Raw genomic sequence first — 24,780 nt, 5'->3', positions numbered from 1 at the left:
ATAAAGAAAGGTGAGAAAAGGCAGGAATTTCCAGTGTCTGAATGTAACCTATTGCTTATTATGCCCTCATTTCAATAAAATTAGCCTTGCAGATCATAAGTACCCATCATGCACCAATGCCATGACACTTTAGATCCAGACTAAATAAGGACAGAAATCCCTCCTCCCCTTGGGAAGGTGGAGTTGGGATGATAATCAGTGAATACGACCCCAAAGCCCTCCCTCCCCAGTGACTATTCCGCCTATTCATTTTTACATCCTGTATAACTAACTTGCCAAAGAAACACAGGGCAGCCGCTCACCTGAGCCTGCCGGCTCTCCCCCTGAGAGTGTCCTATCCGTCCTTTAATAGATCTTCACTTTACTTTCTTAGCCTCCGCCTCTAGTCTCTGAACTCCTCCTGGGACGGGACGAGAACCTGGACACTGGCCACGTCTACCAGCAGCACTTCGCCTTCTCAACCCACAGAGCTCTGGCAAGTAGGTGTCCATTGTTCCCGCTCGCCAGGCTGGTGCTCTGCTCTGAGCTCACTAGGACGTTTCCACTAGTCGCCACTCCTGCCACTCCACCTCGGGACACGACACCCACTTTCTGCTACTTTCTAGCCTCTTTCCTTAACTTATTCTTATTCTTAGCACATGTTGTCATTTAACTTATAATAAATGTATTTAAAATGTATCCCCTTTATTTTGCCTCCCCTTGTTGGACTGTAAGCTCCACGAGGGCGGGGACTTTTTTCCTGCTTTATTCACTGCTCTACCTCCAGCACGTCGTAGAAGAGTGCCTTATCTTCTTGTCCTCAGAGAGTAAACTTCAAAGTGATGGAGAATATTGAACCCCGCCTAGAAACTCAGGAAAGACAACACTATATAAATGAATAACCCAAACAAATTAAATTAAAAATAAATTACGTATTAATTAAAATTAGAACAAAAAGGATTTAAACCTGGTGAAAAAGGATTCTGTATACGTAATCTTGCAGCAAAATGTGCCTTATCAGCCTTCCATAAATTGAGGTACAGCACCTCACTATTTTAGGTTGAGCTTTGGTAAGAACAAAGTACAAAGTGTATTAGGTACTTCCCTGAACTTTCAACACATAATACTCTATGGTCAGTCTAAGAAAGCAATATGCATTATTTGCTTTACAGGAGAGTAAATAGTTTGAAATAATGGACACAAATCTGTGTAAGCATAATAGTTATCATATTTCAGTTTATTTCCATGTAAATTGGTTGTTATATGCTAAGTCAGTACAAAGGATTATTTAAAAGATAATTAAATACATTGAAAATATAAAAATATAAGTGTGGCATATTAGACTATCTGATTTTTATCTAAAATACTTTGGATTGTGCAAGCCTCATTTAATACCCTATTTAAAATCTGACAACAAAATCACTGCCGAAAAGCATACCCTATACTGAATTAGATCATCATCCCACAGAATGCAGAACACGCATTTCTAGGCTTTTGTATGTTCAACAACATACTAATATATTTCAGTAACTATTAAATGTCAAACATTATCCACAGAGGGTATTAACACATTAATGTTTTCATTAAAAAAGAGAGATCTCTTTCCTCATTACATTATGCGTTTATACAATAGAGATCTGTCAAATAAATTACTGCAAAGTAGTTCAAGCTAGATTTTATAACACTTGAATCATGTAATTGGGGGCAAATAACCTTTAAAATGAAAGACAAATGGTAAAACTCAAGGGCACTTAATTTGCATAAATGTAATGTTAACAATGTTTTCCAGGTTACATACTTTCCAGTTAATTTATGTACATCTCTCTATTAAGTATGTAACATTCTTATAGGTCAGTTTTAATTTTTCCCAATTTTCCTTTACCATAGTAAAGGATATGGAAGGAGTTTGTCATATACAAAAGTAAGGCAATCTTCATAAAAACAATTCAGCATGACTAGAAACATTCTAGCTCAGGACCATATTGCAGTTCTGGTTTTGTTAATGTCTGTTTTGAAATAAACATTTATGTCTTAGAATCTCGTGTGTCTGAAACTCGTGTTTAGCTATTGGGCTCTCAGGACTTAACTCCAGGGAGTTTCTCCAGGTCAACAGTTACCGTGACCTTAGTATGGAGGGGGAGCCTTAGAACAAAGGGTTATTTATGGTACATGCTTTGGTCTTCCTTTACTTTGAAAATAATAGTAACATTTGACACCAGACTTACTGGGTTTTAAGTTTTATCCATTAAATGTCTACTACAAACACTAAATGCTTTCAAATACATCTTCTCAGACAATTGTGTCTCAACTTGGATAATAAAACAGAAGAAATCATTTATTGATTAACTGTAACGATATTCATGCCAACTATAGTCCATAATCGCTAACAAATTAGAAAATGCCTACAGTGCGTGAATTTAATAATAGGCCACAGTTGCCCAGAAATATATCAATTTATACACAGCAAAACATATGTTCTTTCTTAACTTTGACTCTTGTTTATGTGCCAATGACCAATGGATTAGAGATGGTGAATGTTGCCCCCATCCACCCTCGGAATAATTTAATCAGACAGAGGAGGTAATCTAATTTTTATCTCCACCTTTTGTTGGAACAGTATCTGATGGGAATGAAAGTTGGCCTCAGTTATTTCAATCCAAATTAGTGATGAAGGGATTGAGGCTTTCTGTGGGACAAACGCTATTCTTTGTAGTTCATGTCAATCAAAATTGAAATGTCTAAATAAGTTATAAGAATTGGAAACATTTGTTTCTCTCCTTTCATGTTATTACATTGTCTACCTAGAGCTTAATGGTAAAAATAAGGGCCATACAAATGTTTACCACACATTTACTAGGGACCATTACACGACTTGGCAGACATTAGCATTTACTCTTACCGATGTCCACAAAAACACCTAAATTACCAGTCTTCTATTTTGTTTTCAAACTACTTTCAAATTCACTTTAAAGTTCTTGGCTTTTTGTTAACTAGTAATTTCTGGAAGAGTTAAAGTGCCTTAAAACTAAAGCATGTGCCTACACCTGTTTTTGAAAGTGAGATTTTTTTCATAGGTAAATCAAATTGCTAACTAAAGAAATGAAACTGTGTAATAGAATGTGATTGAAAATATATGTAGAAACATGAAAACAATCATTTATACAGGTCAGTCTGGCCTGTGGTGTTTGTCAATTATCCTGCTGGTTTTGTGGGTTTGCAAATAATCACTTGTCCAAGCTCTCCTTTAACAAAAGAAAAAAACTCGTACTCTGGAGATCTGTCTATATATAGAGAGAGAAATGTATTGTATTGTATTGTATTGACTCTGTCTCAGAAATAGAAGAGTCCCAACCTACTACAGCTAATTCCATGTTGGAATAGCACAAAACTATTCTACTGGTGGTATTTTTTCATCTAAAGATCATATCTGTGAAAAAATATAAAATGTGCAACTTCCACATTCTCTCGTTCCAGCAAAACTTCAGCTGAAAACAGAGACTCTTGTGGGGCGGGATGTGGAAATTAGGGCTATGAGGTCTGAAGAGTCTAAGCATTTCCAACATTCACAGCAAAACAGACTAACGTCGAGAACTTGGTTTCACAGGATACTGGTTATTTTCAACGCATTTCTGAAGACTTCCGTGCACGGAAAGGTACGGAGAAGAATGGTTTCTCGTTTGTCATTTGCTTTTTGTTTGACTTATCTGTGAATTTCGTATCGATTGCATGAAGTAACATTTACCCTTATTGATATTCAATGACTTCTCTTTCTTTGGTAAGGGAAAATGGCCCACCTGCTAAGTTGTTTTCACATATTAGTTAAGGATGATCCTGGATTTTTACAAATGGCTTGCAAATGTTCTAAATCTCTCATTATATGACAAAGTATTTCTCAGATTTACAAATTAACTTACAACAGAACAGAATTAAAACAACACAAAATACTGTGCTATAAAAAGCAAATAAATTCATGTTTACCTTTCAGGACACTAAAGCTAAATGTATACTGATTTTTATAAAATAACTAAAATAACCTGCACAGTGAATTTGCTTACTAACAAAGACGATAAAATTGTCGGCAAACCTTGACCAGTGGTTATGTGATTGCTACGTCACAGCACACTTGTCGAAGTAGAGGTCAATTTGTAGGATCTAAACAACAAAAAGGTTGTGCAAAATGCTTGAGTATGGCCTCTTCGGGGCAGTTGCTAAAAAAAAGCTGTATTGCAGCGAAAGAGTCTCACATTTCACTGTGGTCGCTGAGTTTGCTCAGACTCTGAAATAGAAGGGGGAGAAATTAACACCTGGCTACTGACTTGACTCTGAAGTTGATAACACAGTCAAAGAATAGCAGTATCTGAAGCAAGCTGTCCAGCTAAACTAAGAAAACAGACATTCTCCGAGGCATCAGAGCACAGAAGCTTAAAGCTCCGAGTCCACGGTCAGACTGCGGACTTTGAAACTGGCTCCATCACTTACAAATGGTGGAACTTCCCGGGGCATCAGTTTCCTCATTTCTGAAAGTAGATTAAATAATAGTGGCTAGTAGATAATCGTATCGTAGGACTGTGGCAAATCCAGTGAATTGATATAAGTAAAGCTCTTAGCATATTTCTGGAACATAATGAGCACTCAATGAAAGGCATACAAGAGTACTAGTAATAATAATATTATTATTGCTATTATTATTGCTATTATTATTATTATTATTATTATTATTATTATTATTATTATTATTTTATAAATACATACTGTTCTGATTGCACATAATAGGATGACTTGGGAAGGCAACAAATGTTGTTCTGGGGATAAGGAAAGGCAAAGCAATTCAAAGTCAGGGAAAATGGCAGGAAACCAAAGCTCTATGAGCATTTCTAAAACTAACCATAAAGCCCAGTGCTGGGAGGTAACTGTGACACTGACGACCCTTTGAGTGCTGGCTCTGCCAACAGCATTCCCAACGATGGCGATATGAGCTTAGAGCAAAGGGCATCAGAGCAGAAAAAAGCTTCAAGGCTATATTTAGAGTTTTTGCATTTGACCAGGGTGGGTTCAGATTCCCAGGACAACGTATCCTGGAAGACGCATTTATTTTATAAGCAAGCAGTTTGCATTTACCAGGTGGATTATCAGATTCTCTGAGCAGGGATACTGGTGGAAGATCCAAATTATTAAACAATGTTCATAACTTGTCCAAAAAAGGAATGAAAAAATTCCTTTACTTGGAGCAGAGGACTCCCGGGGGGGGGGGTTCATATTTCAATAGGTTTTTTGATGTCAGTGGGATAATAGGCCAACATTAAAAAAAAAAATGCAAAGCCCTTGATTCTACATTTCAATTTTTTTGTTTTAATTCCTGCCTGCCAACTTGCTCAACTCACCTTATTTGAATGGATGCTACTTAATGCGGCAGGCACTGATTCAAAAAAAATTGGCTTCTCTGGATCTAGGTTCCCACAGTATTTCATTGCTCTTATCAAGGAAGCTATAAGAAAAGCACAAATGATATAAGGATACACAGAGCAGCGGAAGGATCGTGTTCAGTGTTAGCCAAGGCTACTCCCTTACCTGTGCAGTGGGCGAATGACACATCCACACTCTTGCTGTTACTGTCCGTGTAAACCTGGAAGAGTTGAAAAAGTACACCCACAATTAATTCAGGATAGCTGGCAGGAAGGAATAAGACAGGCTTTTAGAGGAAAGGACAATTTCTAGTTAAAAAAACAAAGCCAGCGTCTATGATGTCAGACCACCAGGGGGCGGCATTGTCACACCGGCAGGCACACGGGCACGTTTCTGAAAGAGGCTGTCTCAGCACACCAAGATGAGTGCAGCAGGGCATTTACCTTTCATGTAACTAACTTTGTTTAATATTTTCCATTCCATTTAATAAAAATAAAAACACCACCTTTCCTTCCCTGTAAGAATGACATAAAATTGTTCTCCACCGTCTTTTATTGGAAGTCAAGGACCCATAAATGAATACAATGAAAATTGCTGACCTACTGCTTACTTTAATATTTTTCAACAATTCGTAAATATTCATGAATTCTCTAAACCCCACCCATGGACAGTAAGCTGAGAACCTCATTATAATCGAAGCAAAGTCTGATTGCCCAGCTTCCATTTTTAGGGTTGTAACTAATTTGCTTGGTGTACTATAGAGTCTTGCCTCCTTTAAGTCCTAGAAAAATCTCAAGTAGTAACCACCTTACTGAAGGCCCTGATTTTAAATTTGTCCAGACCAAAGTCAGCTCATGAAGCTCAGTAAAAGTAAATCTAGAAGTTTTAGTGACAGCAGGACGGACTTGGTCATGTAACAGTGATGTAGCTTACATATACAATGTAGAGACGTGCATTTAAGATACATTCTAAGAGTATGTGTGATACACTCCCAAATGTCCCTTCTGTTCTTCCAGCAATAAGCAGTTCTTCCTATGGCAGGGAAATTGTGGAATAATAGATGTATCACTCTGAGCACAGTAAATAAACAAGCAAACAAACAAATAAACAATACATGGACTGGGATTTTTCCATTGAATGCATGGCTCCTGTTTTTGTAAGTTAAAATGACAATTCAAAGTGATCTGTCAGTGTTGTACTTTTTCTTAAGTTCGGTGAAGAATGAGCACATTGCTATGGTTGGTTTGTTGATGCTGATCAACATAGTCTCCAGTTTGCCAGCCTCTCTGGTATCCTAAGTAGAAGAAGAAATTAAACTCACTCTACTGTCTCCAACCTGTAGCTCTTAGGAGAATATTCCTTATACCAAAGCGACTAAGAGAATAATCCGGGGAGTGTTATTAGAAAGCAGGAAGACATGCATCATCAAAGACACTCTGTGGCTCTTTACCCTGGACCCTCTTTCAGGATGGCAGAAATTAAGAAATAGGATTAATTGCAGTGATATTATTTTAAGAAGTGACTTTCGCCAAAATGAGAACAAACAATAAAAGCTAGCATCACTGAGCACTTACTAAATTCTAGAAACTTTTTCACATGCTTTATATGCAATATGTCATTTCTAAGAGCTTCACAGCGTGATGAAGTGGGCATTCCTACTTCTAGTTTGCAGAAAAGCAAACAAATACTTAAGCCCAGCTCCTAGAACTGGTTAGATAGCTGAGATTTGGATCCAGAGTTTGTCTATCTTTAAAGTCTATGTTCTGAACATACAGCATGATTTACTGTAACTGTGGTGAAATAAACCAGATAGTAATAAGGAAATTTAAACGGGAGCTCTGATACAAGACGGCTGGTTTTGTACATACAGATGAAAAACACCAGGCCAAGGGCAAATGTCATTTTCTGCCAATTTAAAAATAAAATGGATTGGTTGACTTATTCCTTCATGCCCTTGTGTAGTATTTTAAAACCATTAAGATGAATTTTTAAAAGTCCTTTCTCAGCACGCCCAATACCTAGAAGATGATTTGAATTCCTCTGAATTTTCAACCTTAGGCCCTAATCTCAGTGGGAATAAGTAACCATTTCCTCCTTTTCACTAATTCTAAGTCCTGATTTGCAATATCTAGAGAGGGCGGCTGATAAATGCTGGAGCAAATTCACAAACAAACTCAAAATACAGGCAAACAAAAATACATAACCGGCTCTTCCCAGTAAAAGGACAATCCTGGTCTAGCGTTTCTTAAAACATGATCCTTGGACCACCCACGGGTGTTTAAAATGAAGATTGCTGGGCCAGAACCGGGACTCAGAAGACTGAGATTTTTCACCTCCCAGCTTTACTGAGTTATAACTGCCACGCAGCACTGTGTAAGTTTAAGGTGCGCAGCATAATGATGTACCTTACATGCATCAAGAAATGATCACCACAGTAAGTTTAGTGGACGTCCATCATCTCATATAGATACAGAATTTTTAAAATAGAAAAGAGATACTTTTTTCTTGAGATAATAACTTAGGATTTACTCTCTCAACAACTTTCACACATAACATACAGCAGCCTTGATTATCTTTATCATGTTGTACATCACATCCCTGCTACTGATTTATTTTATATCCGGAAGTCTGTGCCTTTTCACTGCCTCCATTCAGTTCCCCCTCCCCTCACCCCACGCCTCTGGTAGGCACAGATCTGGCCTCTCTTTCTATGAGCTTGTTTGTTTGTTTGTCTGTCTGTCTGGGGAGTACAGCTGACCTACAACACTCTGCTAGTTCCTGTGACACATCACAGTGACGTAGTATTACTTTATCTTTTGAAATGATCAGCCTGAGTCCAGTTACCATCAGAAGATTGCGTTTCATTTCATTTTATTTTTTATTGAAGTATAGTTGATTTACAATGTCGTACAGCACAGTGATTCCGTTATACATATATATTCTTTTTCATATGTTATTACAAGTTATTAAATATAGTTCCATGTGCTCTACAGTAAGGCTTTGCTATTTATCTCTTCTGTATGTAGAAGTTTGTATCTGCTAATCCCAAACTCCCAATTTATGCCTCCCCCTTCCTTCCCCTTTGGTAACCATAGGCTGTTTTCTACATCTGTGAGTCTCTTTCTATTTTGAAAATAAGTTCATTTGTGTCTTCTTGTTAGAATCTACATATAAATCCTATCATATGATTTTTGTCTTTCTCTGTCTGACTTCATGATTATTATGATAATCTCTAGGTGCATCCATGTTGCTTCAAATGGCATTATTTCATTCTTTTTTATGGCTGAGTAGTAGTCCATTGTTTATCCAGTCATCTGTCAATGGACATTTAGGTTGTTTCATGTCTTGGCTATTGTAAATGATGCTGCTGTGAACACCAGGGTGCATGTATCTTTTTGAATTGCTGTTTTCTCTGGATGTATGCCCAGGAGTGGGATTGCTGGATCATATGGTAAGTCTATTTTTAGTTTTTAAGGAATCTCCATACTGTCCTCCATAGTGGCTGCACCAAACTACATTCTCACCAACACTGGGAGGGTTTCCTTTTCGCCACACCCTCTCCAGAGTTTAAGATTACATTTTAAACAAGCTCCCCAGGTGACCTTTATACATACAGGTTTAACAGTGCTCTTCTAGACCTTGGCAACACAGTAAATAAAAATGCTAAACACGAGAAGCCTTCCAGTGATGAGGGACTATCTGTTTACAGTCCAGATTTAGACGCAAGAAAATTATTCAGGTTAAACCCTATGCCAAACTGTGTGAAGCTTTTATGGTGAGCAACAAGAAAACAAAAGCATATTACATGTGGAAAAGGGCGACTTACTTACCAAAAATAGCCACTAGCCTTAAGGGCTAGGATATTTAAAACTCAATTCTTTTTTGCATAATTTCTTTCTTTTTTGAATGTCTGCTTATTCGGAAACAAAATAACCCCCTCCTTTTTACAGAATGAATACACTGAGATCCACCAGGTTAGATGCTGCCCAATACCTCCCAGCAGGTGTGACAGAGCTGACACTGCACTCCGACTGTCACATACTATGTGGCTTCCCTCCGCATAGGCCCACCATACCTTCAGGGGAAGTTGGACTAAAGCTGATCTTTGTAATATCTTGAGTTTGAAAGGTGGAACATTTCAAATTTAAAATATAAATGGAGATACAGTTATGCAACAGCATAAGGAAACAAATCAAAATCTATGTGAGATCTTCTAAAAACTACTCATCTTAACTCTTTGAAAGTCAATGTCTAATTCTTGACTTCCTGCCATGATGGGTAACTAACAGAAAGACTGTCCCATCCTCCATAAAAAACTGGACAAAACATACAAATTGTTCTCAGGCAATGGGAACAGACAGCAGAGGGCTGAGTTCTCTGGGAGACAGAAAACAGATGAGGCGAGCTCTCTGATCAGCTCAGCTCTCTGTTGCAAAGCAGTTTCTGGGCCATGGCATGACAATGGGGCACCTGAGCAAAACGCAGCCACTTCCCTGAGCTAAGCAGACAGAACTAGCATTCAGGGAGGACTGAGTGAAATTTGTAGGGTCAAACAATGGAAAGGAAGTTTTTGGTTGAAGGCAAAGCTTCACATAGCAGGAGGTCAGGGTAAGAGAACCCCCAGGGAGCAAACAGCCAAAGTCAAGGTGAACTGAGTTCCATGCAGCAGAGGCTGGTGGAGAACTGAGGACAGTTGAGAAATGGACATTGCCCGATCTTCAAGATCTTTGCCCATATTTAGGGTATTGAGAGAGAGAATAAGTAGAAATAAGAAAGGGGGTGCATTCCTTGTTGACTTGGTAGTCACTCTAGGAAAAAGAGGAAAAAACTCCAGAAGTTGTCTGAGTTTTCCTTGAATTGGCAAAATTAGGTGTGCTATCTAAAGAAATGGAGACTTCTGTTTTAAAGAAAAAATAGTTTTCTTTTTTGCAGCCAGGATCGTGGAGACCCCATGGAGATCATGGGGTGGAGAAGTAAACACCATCCCTCAAGAGAACCGAGAAAAGCCTGCACTGGCATTATTTCAGAGACCAGGAGTCATACCAGGTCAAACTGCGCCCATCCACAATGTGACAGACAGTGTCCTGCCATCACCAGGCCACTCGCTCATGGAGGGGACTCTCCTCCTTCCTTCTAGAAGCCTGTGATCTGACAGCCCAGCATGTGCAGTGCGCACTGCATCTCGAGTCTATGCTCAGTTCTCTCTGACCGCCCCATGTGACACCCACCCATACCCACCCCTACTGGCAACCTGATGGGATCTCCTGAAAATGAATCTACAGCGGTGGGAGGCAGAAAGTTCTATGTCCTTTGGGCAGAATGGATGAGATGAGCATTGAAGTGAGCAGGGTCAGGACCCCAGAGCTGAGAGGCTGATGAAAACCCTGTTACTAAAAAGGGAAGGAATCAGTCCAAACACAAGCAGTACAAATACCTCAACAAGCATGGAGACTCCAGAAGAGTCAAAAAAGGTCAATCCACTGCAGTCCAGGATTAAAGAGCACTTTTCGTTCAGGCAGGGCTGCGTAGCTTCTTCTGCAGGGGGAGCAGAGAGCTGAGTTAGGGAGAATTCCTAGAGACTTTTGCTGCTAATTTTGTTGACATTGGGAAAATTAACAGTGGCCTTATGTTTAACAGGACCAAATTCCAGAAACACTTTTTAATTTGTAACATTTTTCAGTTAATTACTAATTATTTTTGAACTCTTTGAGTTTTGATCATTCAGATGTTATTTCAGGTAATTATTAGATAACTCAGATGGGAAGATGGGATAGGTTAATTACCAGTATCATTTCACAGATAAACAAACTGTGAAAGTTTGTTTGATCGGCAAGTTTAAATGATTCTGAGAGGATACCTGGCAAGTTAGTGCTAAACACAGCCTAGAAATGAGGCTTTTCCACAGTATCACACAGTCTCCCTCATGGGTCTGCCCAGCAGTAGAGTCCTATTTTGTGGTGCCTGAAGTTTATACAATTTTTGAGTCACACTTCAAGGAAAAGATATTCAATCTATCTTGTAATAACCTTTAATGACAAAGAATATGACAACAAATATGTATATATTTGCATGACTGGGACATTATGCTGTACACAAAAACTAACACATTGTAACTGACTATATACTTCAATTAAAAAAAAAGTTACGGGAAAAAAAAGTCCATGGTTTCCCTCCATGGTGGCTACAGAAAAATGGAAATACGGTTGCTTCTCAAGTAACTTTGAGGAAGTATGAGGGAAATCAGGCATTTGTAAAAATTGCTGCTGAGAGGTAAAAACAGGTGAGCAGAAAATACAGAAAAAATGTTGAACATTTATACAGAGCTGTAACTGTTAGGAAAAGCAGAAATGCTAAAAGTAATTTTTAATATATTTTAAAAGTAGAATTCAGGTATAGGATTTGTGTCCAAGTTTCATCTTTAAATCTGTATTCATATTTATTAATTGAAATAACCATAAAGCATGAGTCTGCTCAAGAAATTTTTTGAAATGTAGTGAATGATACAAATGTGAAAGATCCTATTTCTTTCTTCTAGGAACTTATCCTTGAGCACCAAGGGATAAGATTGGTAAATAATATATGAATAAAAATGAAAAAGAATGGAAATTTACAAGGAGACATCTCCTGGGAGCAATCAAGGAAGGCTTCCTGCAAGAGTAGCCGTGATGGATATATGTAATTACAAACAGTAGAAACAATATGGAGCTGTAAGCATTCAATCATATGGGCAGCTTTAATTAAACGCTGATAGTTTGAAATCTCAGACTCCTCCTGTTCCCATTCCACCAACGTTTACTAAGGACCTACTACATGCCAGGCACTTCAGTGCTGTCTCCCATGAGAAGGAGGGCTAAGGGCAAGTACAGATTCAGGCTTTGCTACCATGGGCTGAAAATGATTAATTAGAACCTCAAACAAAATGGAAAGTGACCACAATTTAGCTCATCAAATGGCCACTCGGTAGTGATCATTATCATTCAATACTTGCCTAACTAAGCATAGGACCCACCCCTACTATGCAAGGGCTCTTATTTATATCCTCAGATATAATGTGCCCTTGCTCACTATCAGAGATGGAGGGGGGTTTAAGATCACAGGAAAAATTAAAACATGTACCCTGTCCTAAGCAAAGATAAACAGTGGAACGCTGATACATATTATTCCTTTTATCTCCTAGTCGCGTAAACACATGCACGCATGCGTGGGCGCACACACACTCAGGTTGGTACTATATTAATTAGATAAGAGATACTTTATTCCACTTTGTTTAGAATTACAGAGGCAGAATTACTAGATAAATATTAAAAAGAGTTGCTAAGACATCGGCTCATTATTTATCTGGGATGTGTATTCCCTTGTAAATTTTTTATGATTCATAAATATATTTTTATCCAATTTGGAAACATTTTACTGACTTTTCAGAGCATGAGAATTTCTCACTCACAATTAAACATCAGATAAGCTTCCTTATAAAAAGTTTAATAATTCATATGATATATATATACATAAAATATATATAATGGATTTAGGTATTTTTTTACAAAGTTAGATATAAAAAGCTTTAGAAAAGTAATCATGTTTGCAATGTACCACGGAGTTCGAAATTTAAAGGATTCCTATGCAGATACTACTGAAACATCTGTTTTAGAAAATAAAATGTATGGTTTTTAAAGGACAGCTCAGAGGAGCTCTTCTGACATTTTCTCAGCAATGTCAACTGTGTACATATCTTTTCAGTTCCATGTTTAATGAGAGCATGTTGGTAACTTGGAATCAGTCCAAGGAGAAATATTTACACCATGGAAACTGGCAAATGCAACAGGTAAGTGCTTCTCCACCCCTCCACACCACATTCTCCACTCCAAGAGCTGTTATTAAAGATTTACCAGCACATCACTACTTCAACCTGGGTACTCTTATTAAACACAAAGAAAATAATCAGTGATTTAAAAAAAATGGCTTGGATTAAATAAACAACCTAAACCTCTGACATCTTTAAGAATAGATTTTAAAATGACAGTGATGATACCAGTTGATAACAAAATGAGTAAAGTCTTTTTTTGCGTCTCCTTATACTGTGCTGTTCTTAACAAATGACATGTCTTTTACAATATAGTACTTATTTCAAAATGCACTAAATCTAAAATCCTTAGTCCAAAAAATGTATGTAAAAAAAGTTATCATTAATACCTAATCCCCTCAAATGAAATAAGTTATGAATTTTTTGAGATCTTTAAGCCTCACTCTTTATTTACTAGAGAACATATTTGTCATTGGCAATATTCAATATAATTCAATATATATTCAACATAATCGAAAAATATTAGCAGTTGTTTTATTTAGGAAATGTCAATGCATTGTGTTTCATGAAAGAAGCTTCATAAATTATTATCTACAACTTTAAAGTGATGGCATGAGTTCTGTCATCCCCACTCCTTAGCCAGCTAGACATGGCTAATTATTTCTGGTACTTTCTTCCACTTAGGTCAAAGAAGATCTTAGAAATTTTATAAATTCAGTGCTTCAGGAAATTTCATAAGAAACGTACTTGTCGATCTGAACCCAATATTCCAGTGGAAAAACTGCTTATAAGTTATTTAGAGAGATTGATCACTAGATATAAATGACTAGGTAAAGGGTAAATAATAATAAATAAATGATGGTAAAGGGTACAGAAAATTATTTAAGAAACAAGTTGTTTTTTCTTTTCTATCCTATCATGCTTGTTTCACTTGTAAATGACACTTGCCATTCTCTGTTTTTTGGGTAATTATTTCATAATTGAAGTGATGATACATTGTTAACTATGAAAATGTTTGGGGTTGATCAACAGCAAAACAGAACATTTCCTTCCATTGTTTCAGAGTGTTCTTGCTTTGTCTTTCATTTTTACATCTGAGTTTTCCCTTTCTTGTTCCTTTAATCAAAATACGTGCACATTTTCAGACCACAGAAAACAAAATAAAATAAAGCAAAATGAAAGAACTGTGCCATGTAGTTGTGGATAATAACTTAAGTAACTTATTTTAAGAGAAGCAATTCATGATTTTTTTGTAAATAAAAAAAGACATCCTTGATGGTAGTTACCAATTCACTGAAATGAAAATTTAAATACAATGAACATTCCTGAAATCTTTCCAAAATAAGTTAGGTTTTCTTGTACACAGTATCCTCTCAGTTCTGCCACTGTTCTGCTTTTATGCCTATAACCTTGTGTTCTAAGCCTCTGAGTAAATTAACCAGTGCAATAAAAATCACATCGTTGTAGAAAAGAGGAAATTGAAAGCACAGCTAATATCTTGCCTTAAGCAAAATGAGGTAAGCCTGGAGCACGTGCAAAGGAGACAACTACTTAACGCCCACGTGGGGTGTGGGAAACCATGGGCTTCACCTACAAACACAACATTTCAGAAAGAAGTTAACCATCAGGTGTGGGTGGGCAATTAACTCCAGACTGAGCAAGCGAGCTCTTCCCTGTGGAATATTCATTAACTCCTTTAATTAAAAAGTATTCATCATTGCATCATTTAGCAATGATTCTTTTATACTTCAAAGGGTTCTTGACAGCCTGTGTGTCACTCATAGGGTTTTAAAAGAAGGCATTTTCTGTTGATATTGAGTAACTGTTGAGAAGCAGATTTATATCTCTAGCTTCTCAAGGAAACAAGGATATCAGAAATAATTAGGACAAACCAAAACACTGTCTGTGCAAAACACGTGCACATATGATTGAGCGTCTCTCTTATTCATTCATTTATTCAGGCAGGCAGTCATCGACTTACAGAAGTATCGGGTGCTTACTCCAAGCACTGTCCTGAGAAAAACAAACAGAATGATGGACAAGAGAGATGATGGTCCCTTCCCTGAAGAGGTTCACAGCCAAGCTAGGCAGCCAGTCAGCTGAACTAGTAATCTGAACTATCAGAAAGGCTGGAAAAGTCCTGCAGGAAGTGCTAAGGAGATACAGCAGTGAGCTGGCATGGGAGGCAGAGTAATGGCCCTGGTGATGTCTATGTCTTCATCCCTGGAACCTGTGGGATAGGTTGCTTTATATGAAAAAACAAATTTTGCAGATTTGATTAAATTAAGGTTCTTGAGGGGATTACCCTGGATTATTGGCAGGGGAGCATGTTCCTATGTAATCACAAGAAGGAGATGTGGTGATGGAAGACGAGGTCAGAGAGAGATCTGAAAATGCCAACACTGCTGATTTGAAGATGGGGGGAGGCGTCTACGGCCATACACCCTGAACACGCCCGATCTCGTCTGAAGACAGGGGTCAAACAATGTGGATGGCCTCCAGAAATTCAGAAGGGCAAGGAAATGAAAGGATCCTCCCCTAGAGCCTCCAGGAAAAATACAGTCCTGCCAAAACCTTAATTTTCTCCCCTAAGGTTCATGTCAGCCTCTGTCCTCTAAAACTATAAGATGATACATTTGTGTTGTTTTTAGCCACTAAGTTCGTAGCAATTTGTAACAGCAATAGGAAACCAACACACCTGGGCTGCTGGTTTGGGGAGCTGGATGAGGGGGTGATTTTGGACTCCAGGATCCGTGATGGCAGAAATCATGCCTGTTTTCTTCATCCTTGGATATATAGCACCTGACAGCGCGCCCACGACTCAGGGGATGTTCAGTAAATACAAGGAATATTTGTTGAGTGAATGAGGACATTAATACAAGAAGGAAAGGAAGAGTGGGACCTGTAAACTGAGACCTGGGGGATCATGTGACGTTAAGCAGGTGAGAAGGTGGTGGAGGTGATCCTGAAAAATCAGAACGCTAAGAGGGACACAGACAGAGTATCTCTTGGTAATGGCACAATGCGACCAGTGTTGTGGAACACAGCCTACCGAACATGGTGATGGAAGAACTTTTTGCATTTGAGCAATTTTTGCTTTCTTTCAGAGAAAGATGAGATGACTTCCATCTTATTATTTACATAACTTGTACATATATTTTGATTATTCAACCAAACCTTCCTCTTCTGTAGACTCTCAAAGAGGCGGTACTTTTTCACTCTCCTCCCTCTCTCCCAACCCCTTGCTCAGCTAACATCTCACTTTGCGTTAGTTGCTTCCAGATCCCTTCAGCGGTCCCCAAAACCCACAGATGTTCCTGGATGGTCTTCCAGTAGCTTAAATTCATCATCCCTCCAGAATAAACGTTCCTTTCCTTTTAGCTACCCTCCTGGGTTTATTGCCCCAGTTTGAGAGTTTCAAAGCTTCAAATCATGATTTGTAGTGCCCTCTCCCTTCCCCCAATACCAAAACAGTGCTAGCTGTGTTCAATACATGTGGAAATCTCTTTTAAGTCCATCTTCTATCTCCATTTTCATAAGCTTGCAAAGAAAGCAGAGGAAGATGGCAGTGTCTGAAGCCTCCTTTTCTCTGGATTAGCATCAACCCTCCCTTCTTCTTGCGTGCACCCCTGCAGACTACACCCAGCTCAGAACTCCCAAATTTCAGCTTCAAGCACCCTTCCTGTACACATGCGTGCCTTCAGCAGGGACTCGAGTTCCTCCTCTGTCCCCAGCCAACCGCATGATCCTGAGCAACTTTTCTATGGCCTCAACTTCTTCCTCAGTACAATGAAGAATGTCCTATTACCTACTTGAAAATGGAAATCTATTTGCCAATTCTCTGTTTCAGTTATTGAGAAGATTGTCTTTTAGAAACTTGGAAATGCTATACAAATGGTAATTTTCATTTATTGACCAAGTGTTTATTGATAATAAACGAATAATAATAATAATAATAATAAAAAATAATAATATTATATATATTATATATATTATATTATATTAAATATATATATTTATATATATATTTATAATATATATATTATATATATAATATATATAAAGTAATATATAAATATATTAAATATATTATATATATATATAAAATAAAATAAATAAATAATAAAAATAATAACGAAAGATAATGAAATGGGAATTAAAAATGCATTCTTTCCCTTGAAAAATCTAGTTAGGAGGAAACAAACAAATAAATAAATGCACAAATAAAACAACTTCGTAACCATGTGAGGAGATATGTGATGAGAGAAGCATGTGGAGGCGGTCTTCCACGCCACCGTGGTTTCCACCTTGCCGCTGAGATGCCGGATTCCAGCCTGCCCTTGACCGTGCATCCCCCTACACGGATCTGGCTGGTTGGCTTCTCTACATAATGAGGTTGCCAAGGAATGTGTCCCTTCAATGTACTTTACTTCTCCATTAAAACTTGAAGAAAGTATAATATTTGGATTGGCGGGGGAAATAAAAGGAGATGGTTCTAGAAGAGAGAATAAAAGTAAAAGATCAGAACCAGGGGTGATTAAATTAGATGCAGGGGCCATGGACTGACTCATCTGACTTGGAGACAGAACTCATGCAATGTGTAGAGAAATCAGTTTGAGAAAATAAGGCAGGGTTTTAGGTGCCACGCTGGGGAGTGGGCACTTGATCCTTCAAAGGGAATCTTTATAATCTTTTAAGCATAAGAGGGTTTGGTTTTTTTCAAAAAGGTGACTTAAGATTAATCTGTCATTTCATCATGGACTAGAATAAAGCTGGATGGCAACTACATCTGATCTTGTGTGTGAACGGCACCCATTTGCTGCAGCCTCCCGTGTAGAAGATCTGCAGGTTCCTTTGGCTCATAGGAGGAAGTGCCTCGACTGATCAGTCCTGTCTGATCCACGCACAGGATGCAGGGAGTTTTCTATCCATGGAGTAAGACCAAGAACGTCTCAGACTAGGAAACAAAACAATACGAAAGCCACACTAATTCTTTTTGAATACAGTCAAGGACAGAATCAGAGTCACAGAAGTGAAAATGTAAAGGCAGTGAAGCCAAGAGTTACACGTTTTAGTCATTTCAGAGAGGAAATCAAGAACCTCAGCACTGCGAGCACACGGAGGTGAGAGCGGGAAGGCAATCCTGAACGAGAGGGAAGGATGGGAGAACCCAGGATACTGCGGAGTGTCAGAAGAGGGCAGAGAAGGAGGATGCCAGGAAAACACTGGCCAACTAGTTCTGGCTCCTACAGAAGGGCCACTGGGTGCCAAAGATTTCACAAGGACACGGCAGAGGGGACCACACCCATCAGCTCCTGCTCTGTGCAGAGTGGGCTGAGCTGGTGATGCAGAGGTGAGAACACCCTCTAGAAGTTTCCAGATTAGCAGACGAGTAAGACCCTCAAGAAACAATCATTAAATAAGCACTACGCCAGTATTATGTAAGCTTTCCTTGCGAGCACAAGGCAGGAGAAAGTAAACTTGCCCCAAGAAGCTGGAAAAGACCAAAGAAGCTAACGCTGAGCTGCATTCATGTTGATGTGGGTCATGCAATAAATTCATATATTTATATAACATTTATTCTATTCTATTCTAAATATTTGTAATATTTATTTTAGTAACATATTCTACACTCTACATTTATTTAGAATACATTATATAAAGTAATAAAATAGATATATTACATAGTATTTATAATATTTTATTTATAATAATATATATTATATAGTGTTTATTATTATATGTGTGTGTATATATATATATATACACATACATATATATTCCACATGTTCTTTACTGATTATACTGTTAATAGATATTTTAGATGGTTCTGGATTTGGGTGATTTATAAACAAAGCTACTATGGACAGTCCCGTAAATGATTTCAGGTACAAATATTAAGAGATTCCCTTTTTGATTGTCTTCAGAAGTACAAAAATCAATACATCAGCTTTTCCTATTTTTCTAAGGTTACATAATGCAATTTTAATTTTACAGTATGTTTCCCTTTGTCTTTTTATTTTTGCCCAATTATATGTCTAAGACTCATCTAGTTTCCATTATTGTGTAAGTAGACCACCTAATAAATATAGCAAATAAAAATTCAGATGCATAAATATGCCACAGCTATATACACCTGCTACTTTTTTTCTTTGAAATATGATCTGTGTCCAGTTGTAATAGTTTACACTTCCACTAGCATTGTACCAGGTTTCTTATTGCTCCATATCCTCACCAACCCTTGGTACTGTCAGACTTTTAAAATTTTACCAATTATATATATATAAACACTATACATATATATAAAATATATATGTAGTGTTATTTATTGTGGAATTAATCTACATTTCCCCAATAATTATCTTGAATAACCATAGTGAATTCAAACATATTCTCATATGTTTATTGGTAAATATGAAAATGTCTCTTTTTGTGAAATGCCTGTTCATGACCTTTGCCCATTTTCCTAACAGGTCATCTGCCTTTTTGATTCCTTGATATGCTGCAGAGTGTAATTCTTTGCCCATTTATATGTCACATCTATCTTCTTTTACTCTGGCTTATTTTTTCATGCTTTATAAGTGCCTTTTGGTAAATCATCATCATCATCTAGTGAAGTTTAATAATCAGTGTCTTTATTCTTAATGTTTTACATTTCTTGTATAAATTCTCCTGTCTTCTATTCTAAATTTATATTTTGTCTACCACTCCTAGGACGTGTTGATCCACCTGGTATTGATTTGGGATATGGTATGGGATCGAGGTCTAAATTCATTCATTAGCAATGCATGATTGTCCCATCATTGACAATCATTGATTGTCCCATCGTCTTTTGCTCACTACTCTGAAGCGCCACTTTAGTCACAAATCAAACACCAATATATGTAAGCATTGTCCTTACTTCTGTATTCTCTACTCTGTCCTATTGATCTATTCATTTATCTCTGAATTGGTACCATGCTGCTCTGAGTATTAGGGCTTCGTAACACAGCTATATACACAATACATAGTAAGAACATATGCTCTCCCTCTTGTTCATATATTTCAACAGTCTTGCAATTCTTGGCCACTTGAGTTTCAGTACAAAATTTAGAATGAGCTTGTCAATTGCCATTAAAATGTCCTATTGAAATTTTAATTGTGATTAAATTTATATCTATAGATAAATTCAAGACCTGACATCTTTTCAATATTGTGCATTCTAATCAATGGATATTTCATTTATTTTCATTTTAACATAAATACCATTAATTTAAGTGTCTCAGGTATTTTTAACGCCTCACAATAAAGGTTTATACATTTGCAAGTTTATACATCTTAAATTCACTCTTAAAAGAGAGTAGGAGGATGAGGAGGAAGAAGAAGAAGAGAAGAAGGAGGAAGGGGGAGGAGAGATAAGGGAGAAGGAAGGAGGAAGAGAGAAAAAAGAGAGAAGAGGAGGACAGAGCAGGGAAGGGAGAGAGAGGAGGAGGAGGCGGAGGATAGAAGGAGGAGGTAGCGGAGGAGGAGAGAGGAGGGACAGAGAGGTAGGAGGCAGAGACGGAGGTGGAGAAGAAGATTGCATTCTCTGATCTACATTCAAGTCAGAACACTTAGATTATTTTTTTAAAACTAACTCACCATTACAATTGCCATTGGATAGAGAATTGAGCAATGTGTTTTGTTCACACTGAAATGAAAACAAATATAAAGGAGAATATCATTATAAAAATTCATTTATGTTCCCAAAAAGCACATCATTCCCTTCTCCATAAACAACAACAAAAAAGTCTCCAATATTTATTTTTCCTTAGCCTTTTCTCAGAATGATAAATATAAAAACTGAAATAATAAAATGATACTTATTTCTAAGTATATGTTAGCTCAGTGGGTAATTTATCAAGTCAGGCTATCTTCTTTAGAACATTTTCTGCAAGACTGAGTTTGTTTTCATTTTTGATGAGGAGTTAAACATTTGCATGTGTTTTTTATGTAGTGTATCCAATCAGAAATTAACCTCATTAACACAGCACACTCAAAGAGAGAGCCCCCAACCACACATTTCATATCACACACATTCATCTGAAGCACCATGAAAATGCCCGAGAAAGACTCCTGATTTATGGAAATACTGAAGAATGAAAATGACTCTATATCCTTCAATTAAACTTTTTTGAAATTAAAAATAATTGATGCCTCTAAAATTATAACATGCAATGTACTTTTAAAAGTGTGGTATTGTTATTATTGCTAATGATGGCAGCAGTTGTTATTCTTTGAGTACTTACCAAGTATACCAAGGACTTTACATTAATCATTTAATCCTCAAAATAATCCTATGAAGTTACTGATCTCATTGTTCATATGAAAATTGGAAAAATTCCAAATTTTGGAAGACTTCTAAAGATTGGAGTGGTTAAGTAATTTGCCCAAAGTCACAAAGCTAGTAAGAACCTGAGTTAAAGCCTAAGCTCACGCCTTTCCATGTGGAACCTCAGGCTCCAAACTGCTGCATTACACTGCTTCTCACAGGGAATCGGTCTTCATCTTAGAGGGTGACTACAGATTGTCTACTTTCCCTTCTTAACACTCAGTGATGCAGTATATATGTGTAATCTGATTCAGACAGCTATCAACAATTTCCACCAGGTTATTTTTTCATTTCTAAGTCTCAACCTTCCTTTTTTGTAACATTCAGACAATGCCACTTACACCAGGGGGCTGACGACAATTAAGTTAGATAGCCCAATTAAAGGGAGCAGCCCCGAAGACACATTCAGTTAATGCAAATCTCCTTTCCCTCCTCTTAAAAATACCTTGTCTGAAATTTCCCATGAAGAAGAATTTCAGATCATTTGTGAAGCTCGTCTACTCTGGAGGAGGTGGAGCATGACCTCATACTCCCTAAGTCTGGGCTGCACACAGTGACTTGCTTCCAAAGAGTCCAGCATGAAAAGGGGGCAAGCAGAGTAACTATACAGCGAAGAAACCTGAAAACACTGCCTCCTCCAGGCAGCCAAGGTCAACATCAGCAGTGATAAATCCTGTTGATACTATGTACCCTTGATATGATGTGATAACAATCACATTTCATCTCTATAGTTTTTCTCCTGTAAACCCGTATCCCTAGTCCTACCATGAGAAAAAGAACACTAAATTCCAACAGAGAGGCATTCTACAAAATATCTGACCAGCACTACTCAAAACTCTCAAGGTCATCAAAAAAAAAGAAAGTCTGAGAAACTGTCACGGCCAAGAGGACACTAAGGAGACAGGACAACTAAATGTAATGCAACATCCTGGATGGAATTCTGGAGCAGAAAAAGGACATTAGGGATTAGGGCCAGGACGTCGGAATAGAGGGACCTTGAGCTCACCTCCTCTCATAAATACTAAAATCACAACGAACTGCTGAACAGACAATTATAAAAAAGACTAACACCTAACAAAGAAGATCTTCTGTCTCTAAAGAATAAAGAAGCTGCCACAATGAGACAATCAAATCCCATGCCCCGCTGGTGGGCAACTGACAAGCTGGAGAATAATTACACTGTGGACGTTGTCCCCTGAAAGAGAGAGCTCTGAGCCTCACCTCGGGGTCCCAGCCTGGTGGGGGCGGGGCGTCATCAGAAGAGGTGCCCCCAGGGCATTTGGCTTTGATGGCCAGTGGTGCTTAATTGCAGGAACCCTACAGGACTAGGGGAAACAGAGACTTCACTCTTAAAGGATGCACACACAATCCCACTGGGACCAAGGGAAAAACAGTAACTTCATAAGACCCTGAGCCAGACCTACCTGCTGATCTTGGAGGGCGTCCTGGGGAGGTGGGGGGCAGGTATGGCTCACCCTGGGTACATGAAAACTGGTAGTAGACGTATCAGGGAGTATTCAACTAACTGAACCCTCCTCAAGGCTGATCTCTTGCTTGGATCATTAGCACCAAGACCTGGCCCCACTCAACAGCCTGTAGGCAACACTGCTAGGACAACTCAGGCCAAAGAACTAACTGGGTGGGAACACAGCCCACCCGTCAGCAGACCGGATGCCTGAAGACTTTCTGAGCCCACAGCTGCCTCTAGACATACTCACAGAAATGGCCCTACCCACCAGAGAGGCAGGACCCACCTCCCCCGACCAGTGGGCAAACACCAGCGCCTCCCACCAGGAAGCCAGCAGAGGTCTCCAGACCAGCCTCACCCACCAGGGAGCAGACATCAGAAGCAAGAAAACTTTGATCCCATAGCCTGTGGAAAACAGTCTGCAAATGCAGGTCAGACCCTGCCCTGGAACCAGCTGGCCTCTGGCCCTTGGGTGATGAGAAGAGAGTGTACTGCTGGGACACAGGACATATCCTTGACAGAGGACCACTTCTCCAAAAGTTTAGAAACATAACTAGCCCATCACATATGTAAAAACACAAATAAAAAATTAGACAAAATGAGGAAGCAGAGGAATATGTTCCAGACAAAGGAACGAGATACAATCCCAGAAGAATTGAGTGATGTGGAGATAGGTAATTCTACTTGAGGACGAGTTCAGGGTAATGATTGTAAAGGTGATCCAAGAACTCAGGAGAAGAATGGATGCACAAAGCGAGAAGTTACAAGTTTTTAACAGAGAGTTAGAAAATCTAAAGAACAACCAAACAGAGTTGAAGATTACAATTACTGAAATAAAAATACAGTAGAAGGAATCAATGGTAGAATAAATGAAGCAGAATGGATCAGTGAGCTATAAGACAGAGTAGTAGAAACTACTGTCACTTAACAGAGAGAAAAAAAAAGAATGAAAAGAAATGAGAACAGTTTGAGACCTCTGGGACAACATCAAGCACATTGACATTCATATTATAGGGGTCCCAAAAGGAGAAGAGAGAAATGGCCTGAGAAAACATTTGAAGAGATAATAGCTGGGAAAGGAAACAGTCACTCAAGTCCAGGAAGCACAGAGACTCCCATACAGGATTAACCCAAAAGCACATAGTCATCAAATCGACAAGAGTTAAAGATAAGGAGAAAATGTTAAAATCAATAAGGGAAAAAAGCAACAAATAACACACAAGGGAATTCCCATAAGGCTATCAGCTGATTTTTCAACAGAAACTCTGCAGGCCAGAAGGGAGTGGCACAGCATATTTAAAGTGATGAAAGGGAAAAACCTACATCCAAGAATACAGTACCCAACAATGCTATCATTCAGATTCAATAGAAAAACCAAAAGCTTTACAGAAAAGCAAAACTGAAACTATATCAAGCATCTTTCCCAACCACAGCGCTATGAGATTAGAAGTCAACTACAATAAAAAAACTGCAAAAAACACAAACCCTTGGAGGCTAAACAATATGCTACTAAATAACCAATGGATCATTGGAGAAATCAAAGAAGAAACCAAAAAAAATAGCTAGAAACAAAGGAAAATGAAAACATGATGATCCAAAACCTATGGAATTCAGTAAAAGCAGTTCTAAGAGGGAAGATTATGGAGATAGAAGCTTACCTCAGAAGACAAGAAAATCTCAAATAAACAACCTAACTTTACACCTAAAGCAAATAGAGAAAGAAGAACAGACAAAACCCGAAGTTAGTATAGTGGAAGAAAAAAAATCATAAAGATCAGA

At 38.1% G+C, this 24,780-nt stretch overlaps 1 protein-coding gene across 4 annotated transcripts in view; it reads right to left on the bottom strand.

The window, feature by feature from the left end:
- Positions 1 to 1,209: 1,209 nt before the first annotated feature.
- Positions 1,210 to 24,780, bottom strand: part of SLC26A7 (solute carrier family 26 member 7) — a 135,250-nt gene continuing 111,679 nt past the window's right edge. For 3 of the 4 annotated variants that reach the window (XM_031691146.2, XM_072949441.1, XM_072949442.1), the window contains 5 exons: positions 20,804 to 20,852; positions 10,817 to 10,917; positions 5,548 to 5,602; positions 5,361 to 5,464; positions 1,210 to 4,255 (listed from right to left, as the gene is read on the bottom strand). In XM_031691146.2, the coding sequence (XP_031547006.1) occupies positions 4,220 to 4,255; positions 5,361 to 5,464; positions 5,548 to 5,602; positions 10,817 to 10,917; positions 20,804 to 20,852 (345 nt within the window). In that variant the 3' untranslated portion in view covers positions 1,210 to 4,219. Of the gene's footprint in view, positions 4,256 to 4,275; positions 4,497 to 5,360; positions 5,465 to 5,547; positions 5,603 to 10,816; positions 10,918 to 20,803; positions 20,853 to 24,780 lie in introns of those variants that run through there. The other variant, XM_015243978.3, reaches the window with a different exon arrangement.

The sequence above is a fragment of the Vicugna pacos genome, chromosome 25 (genome assembly GCF_048564905.1).
Source record: "Vicugna pacos chromosome 25, VicPac4, whole genome shotgun sequence".
In the NCBI taxonomy this organism is placed as follows: domain Eukaryota; kingdom Metazoa; phylum Chordata; class Mammalia; order Artiodactyla; family Camelidae; genus Vicugna; species Vicugna pacos.
This window is presented reverse-complemented; position numbering and strand designations above follow the sequence as displayed.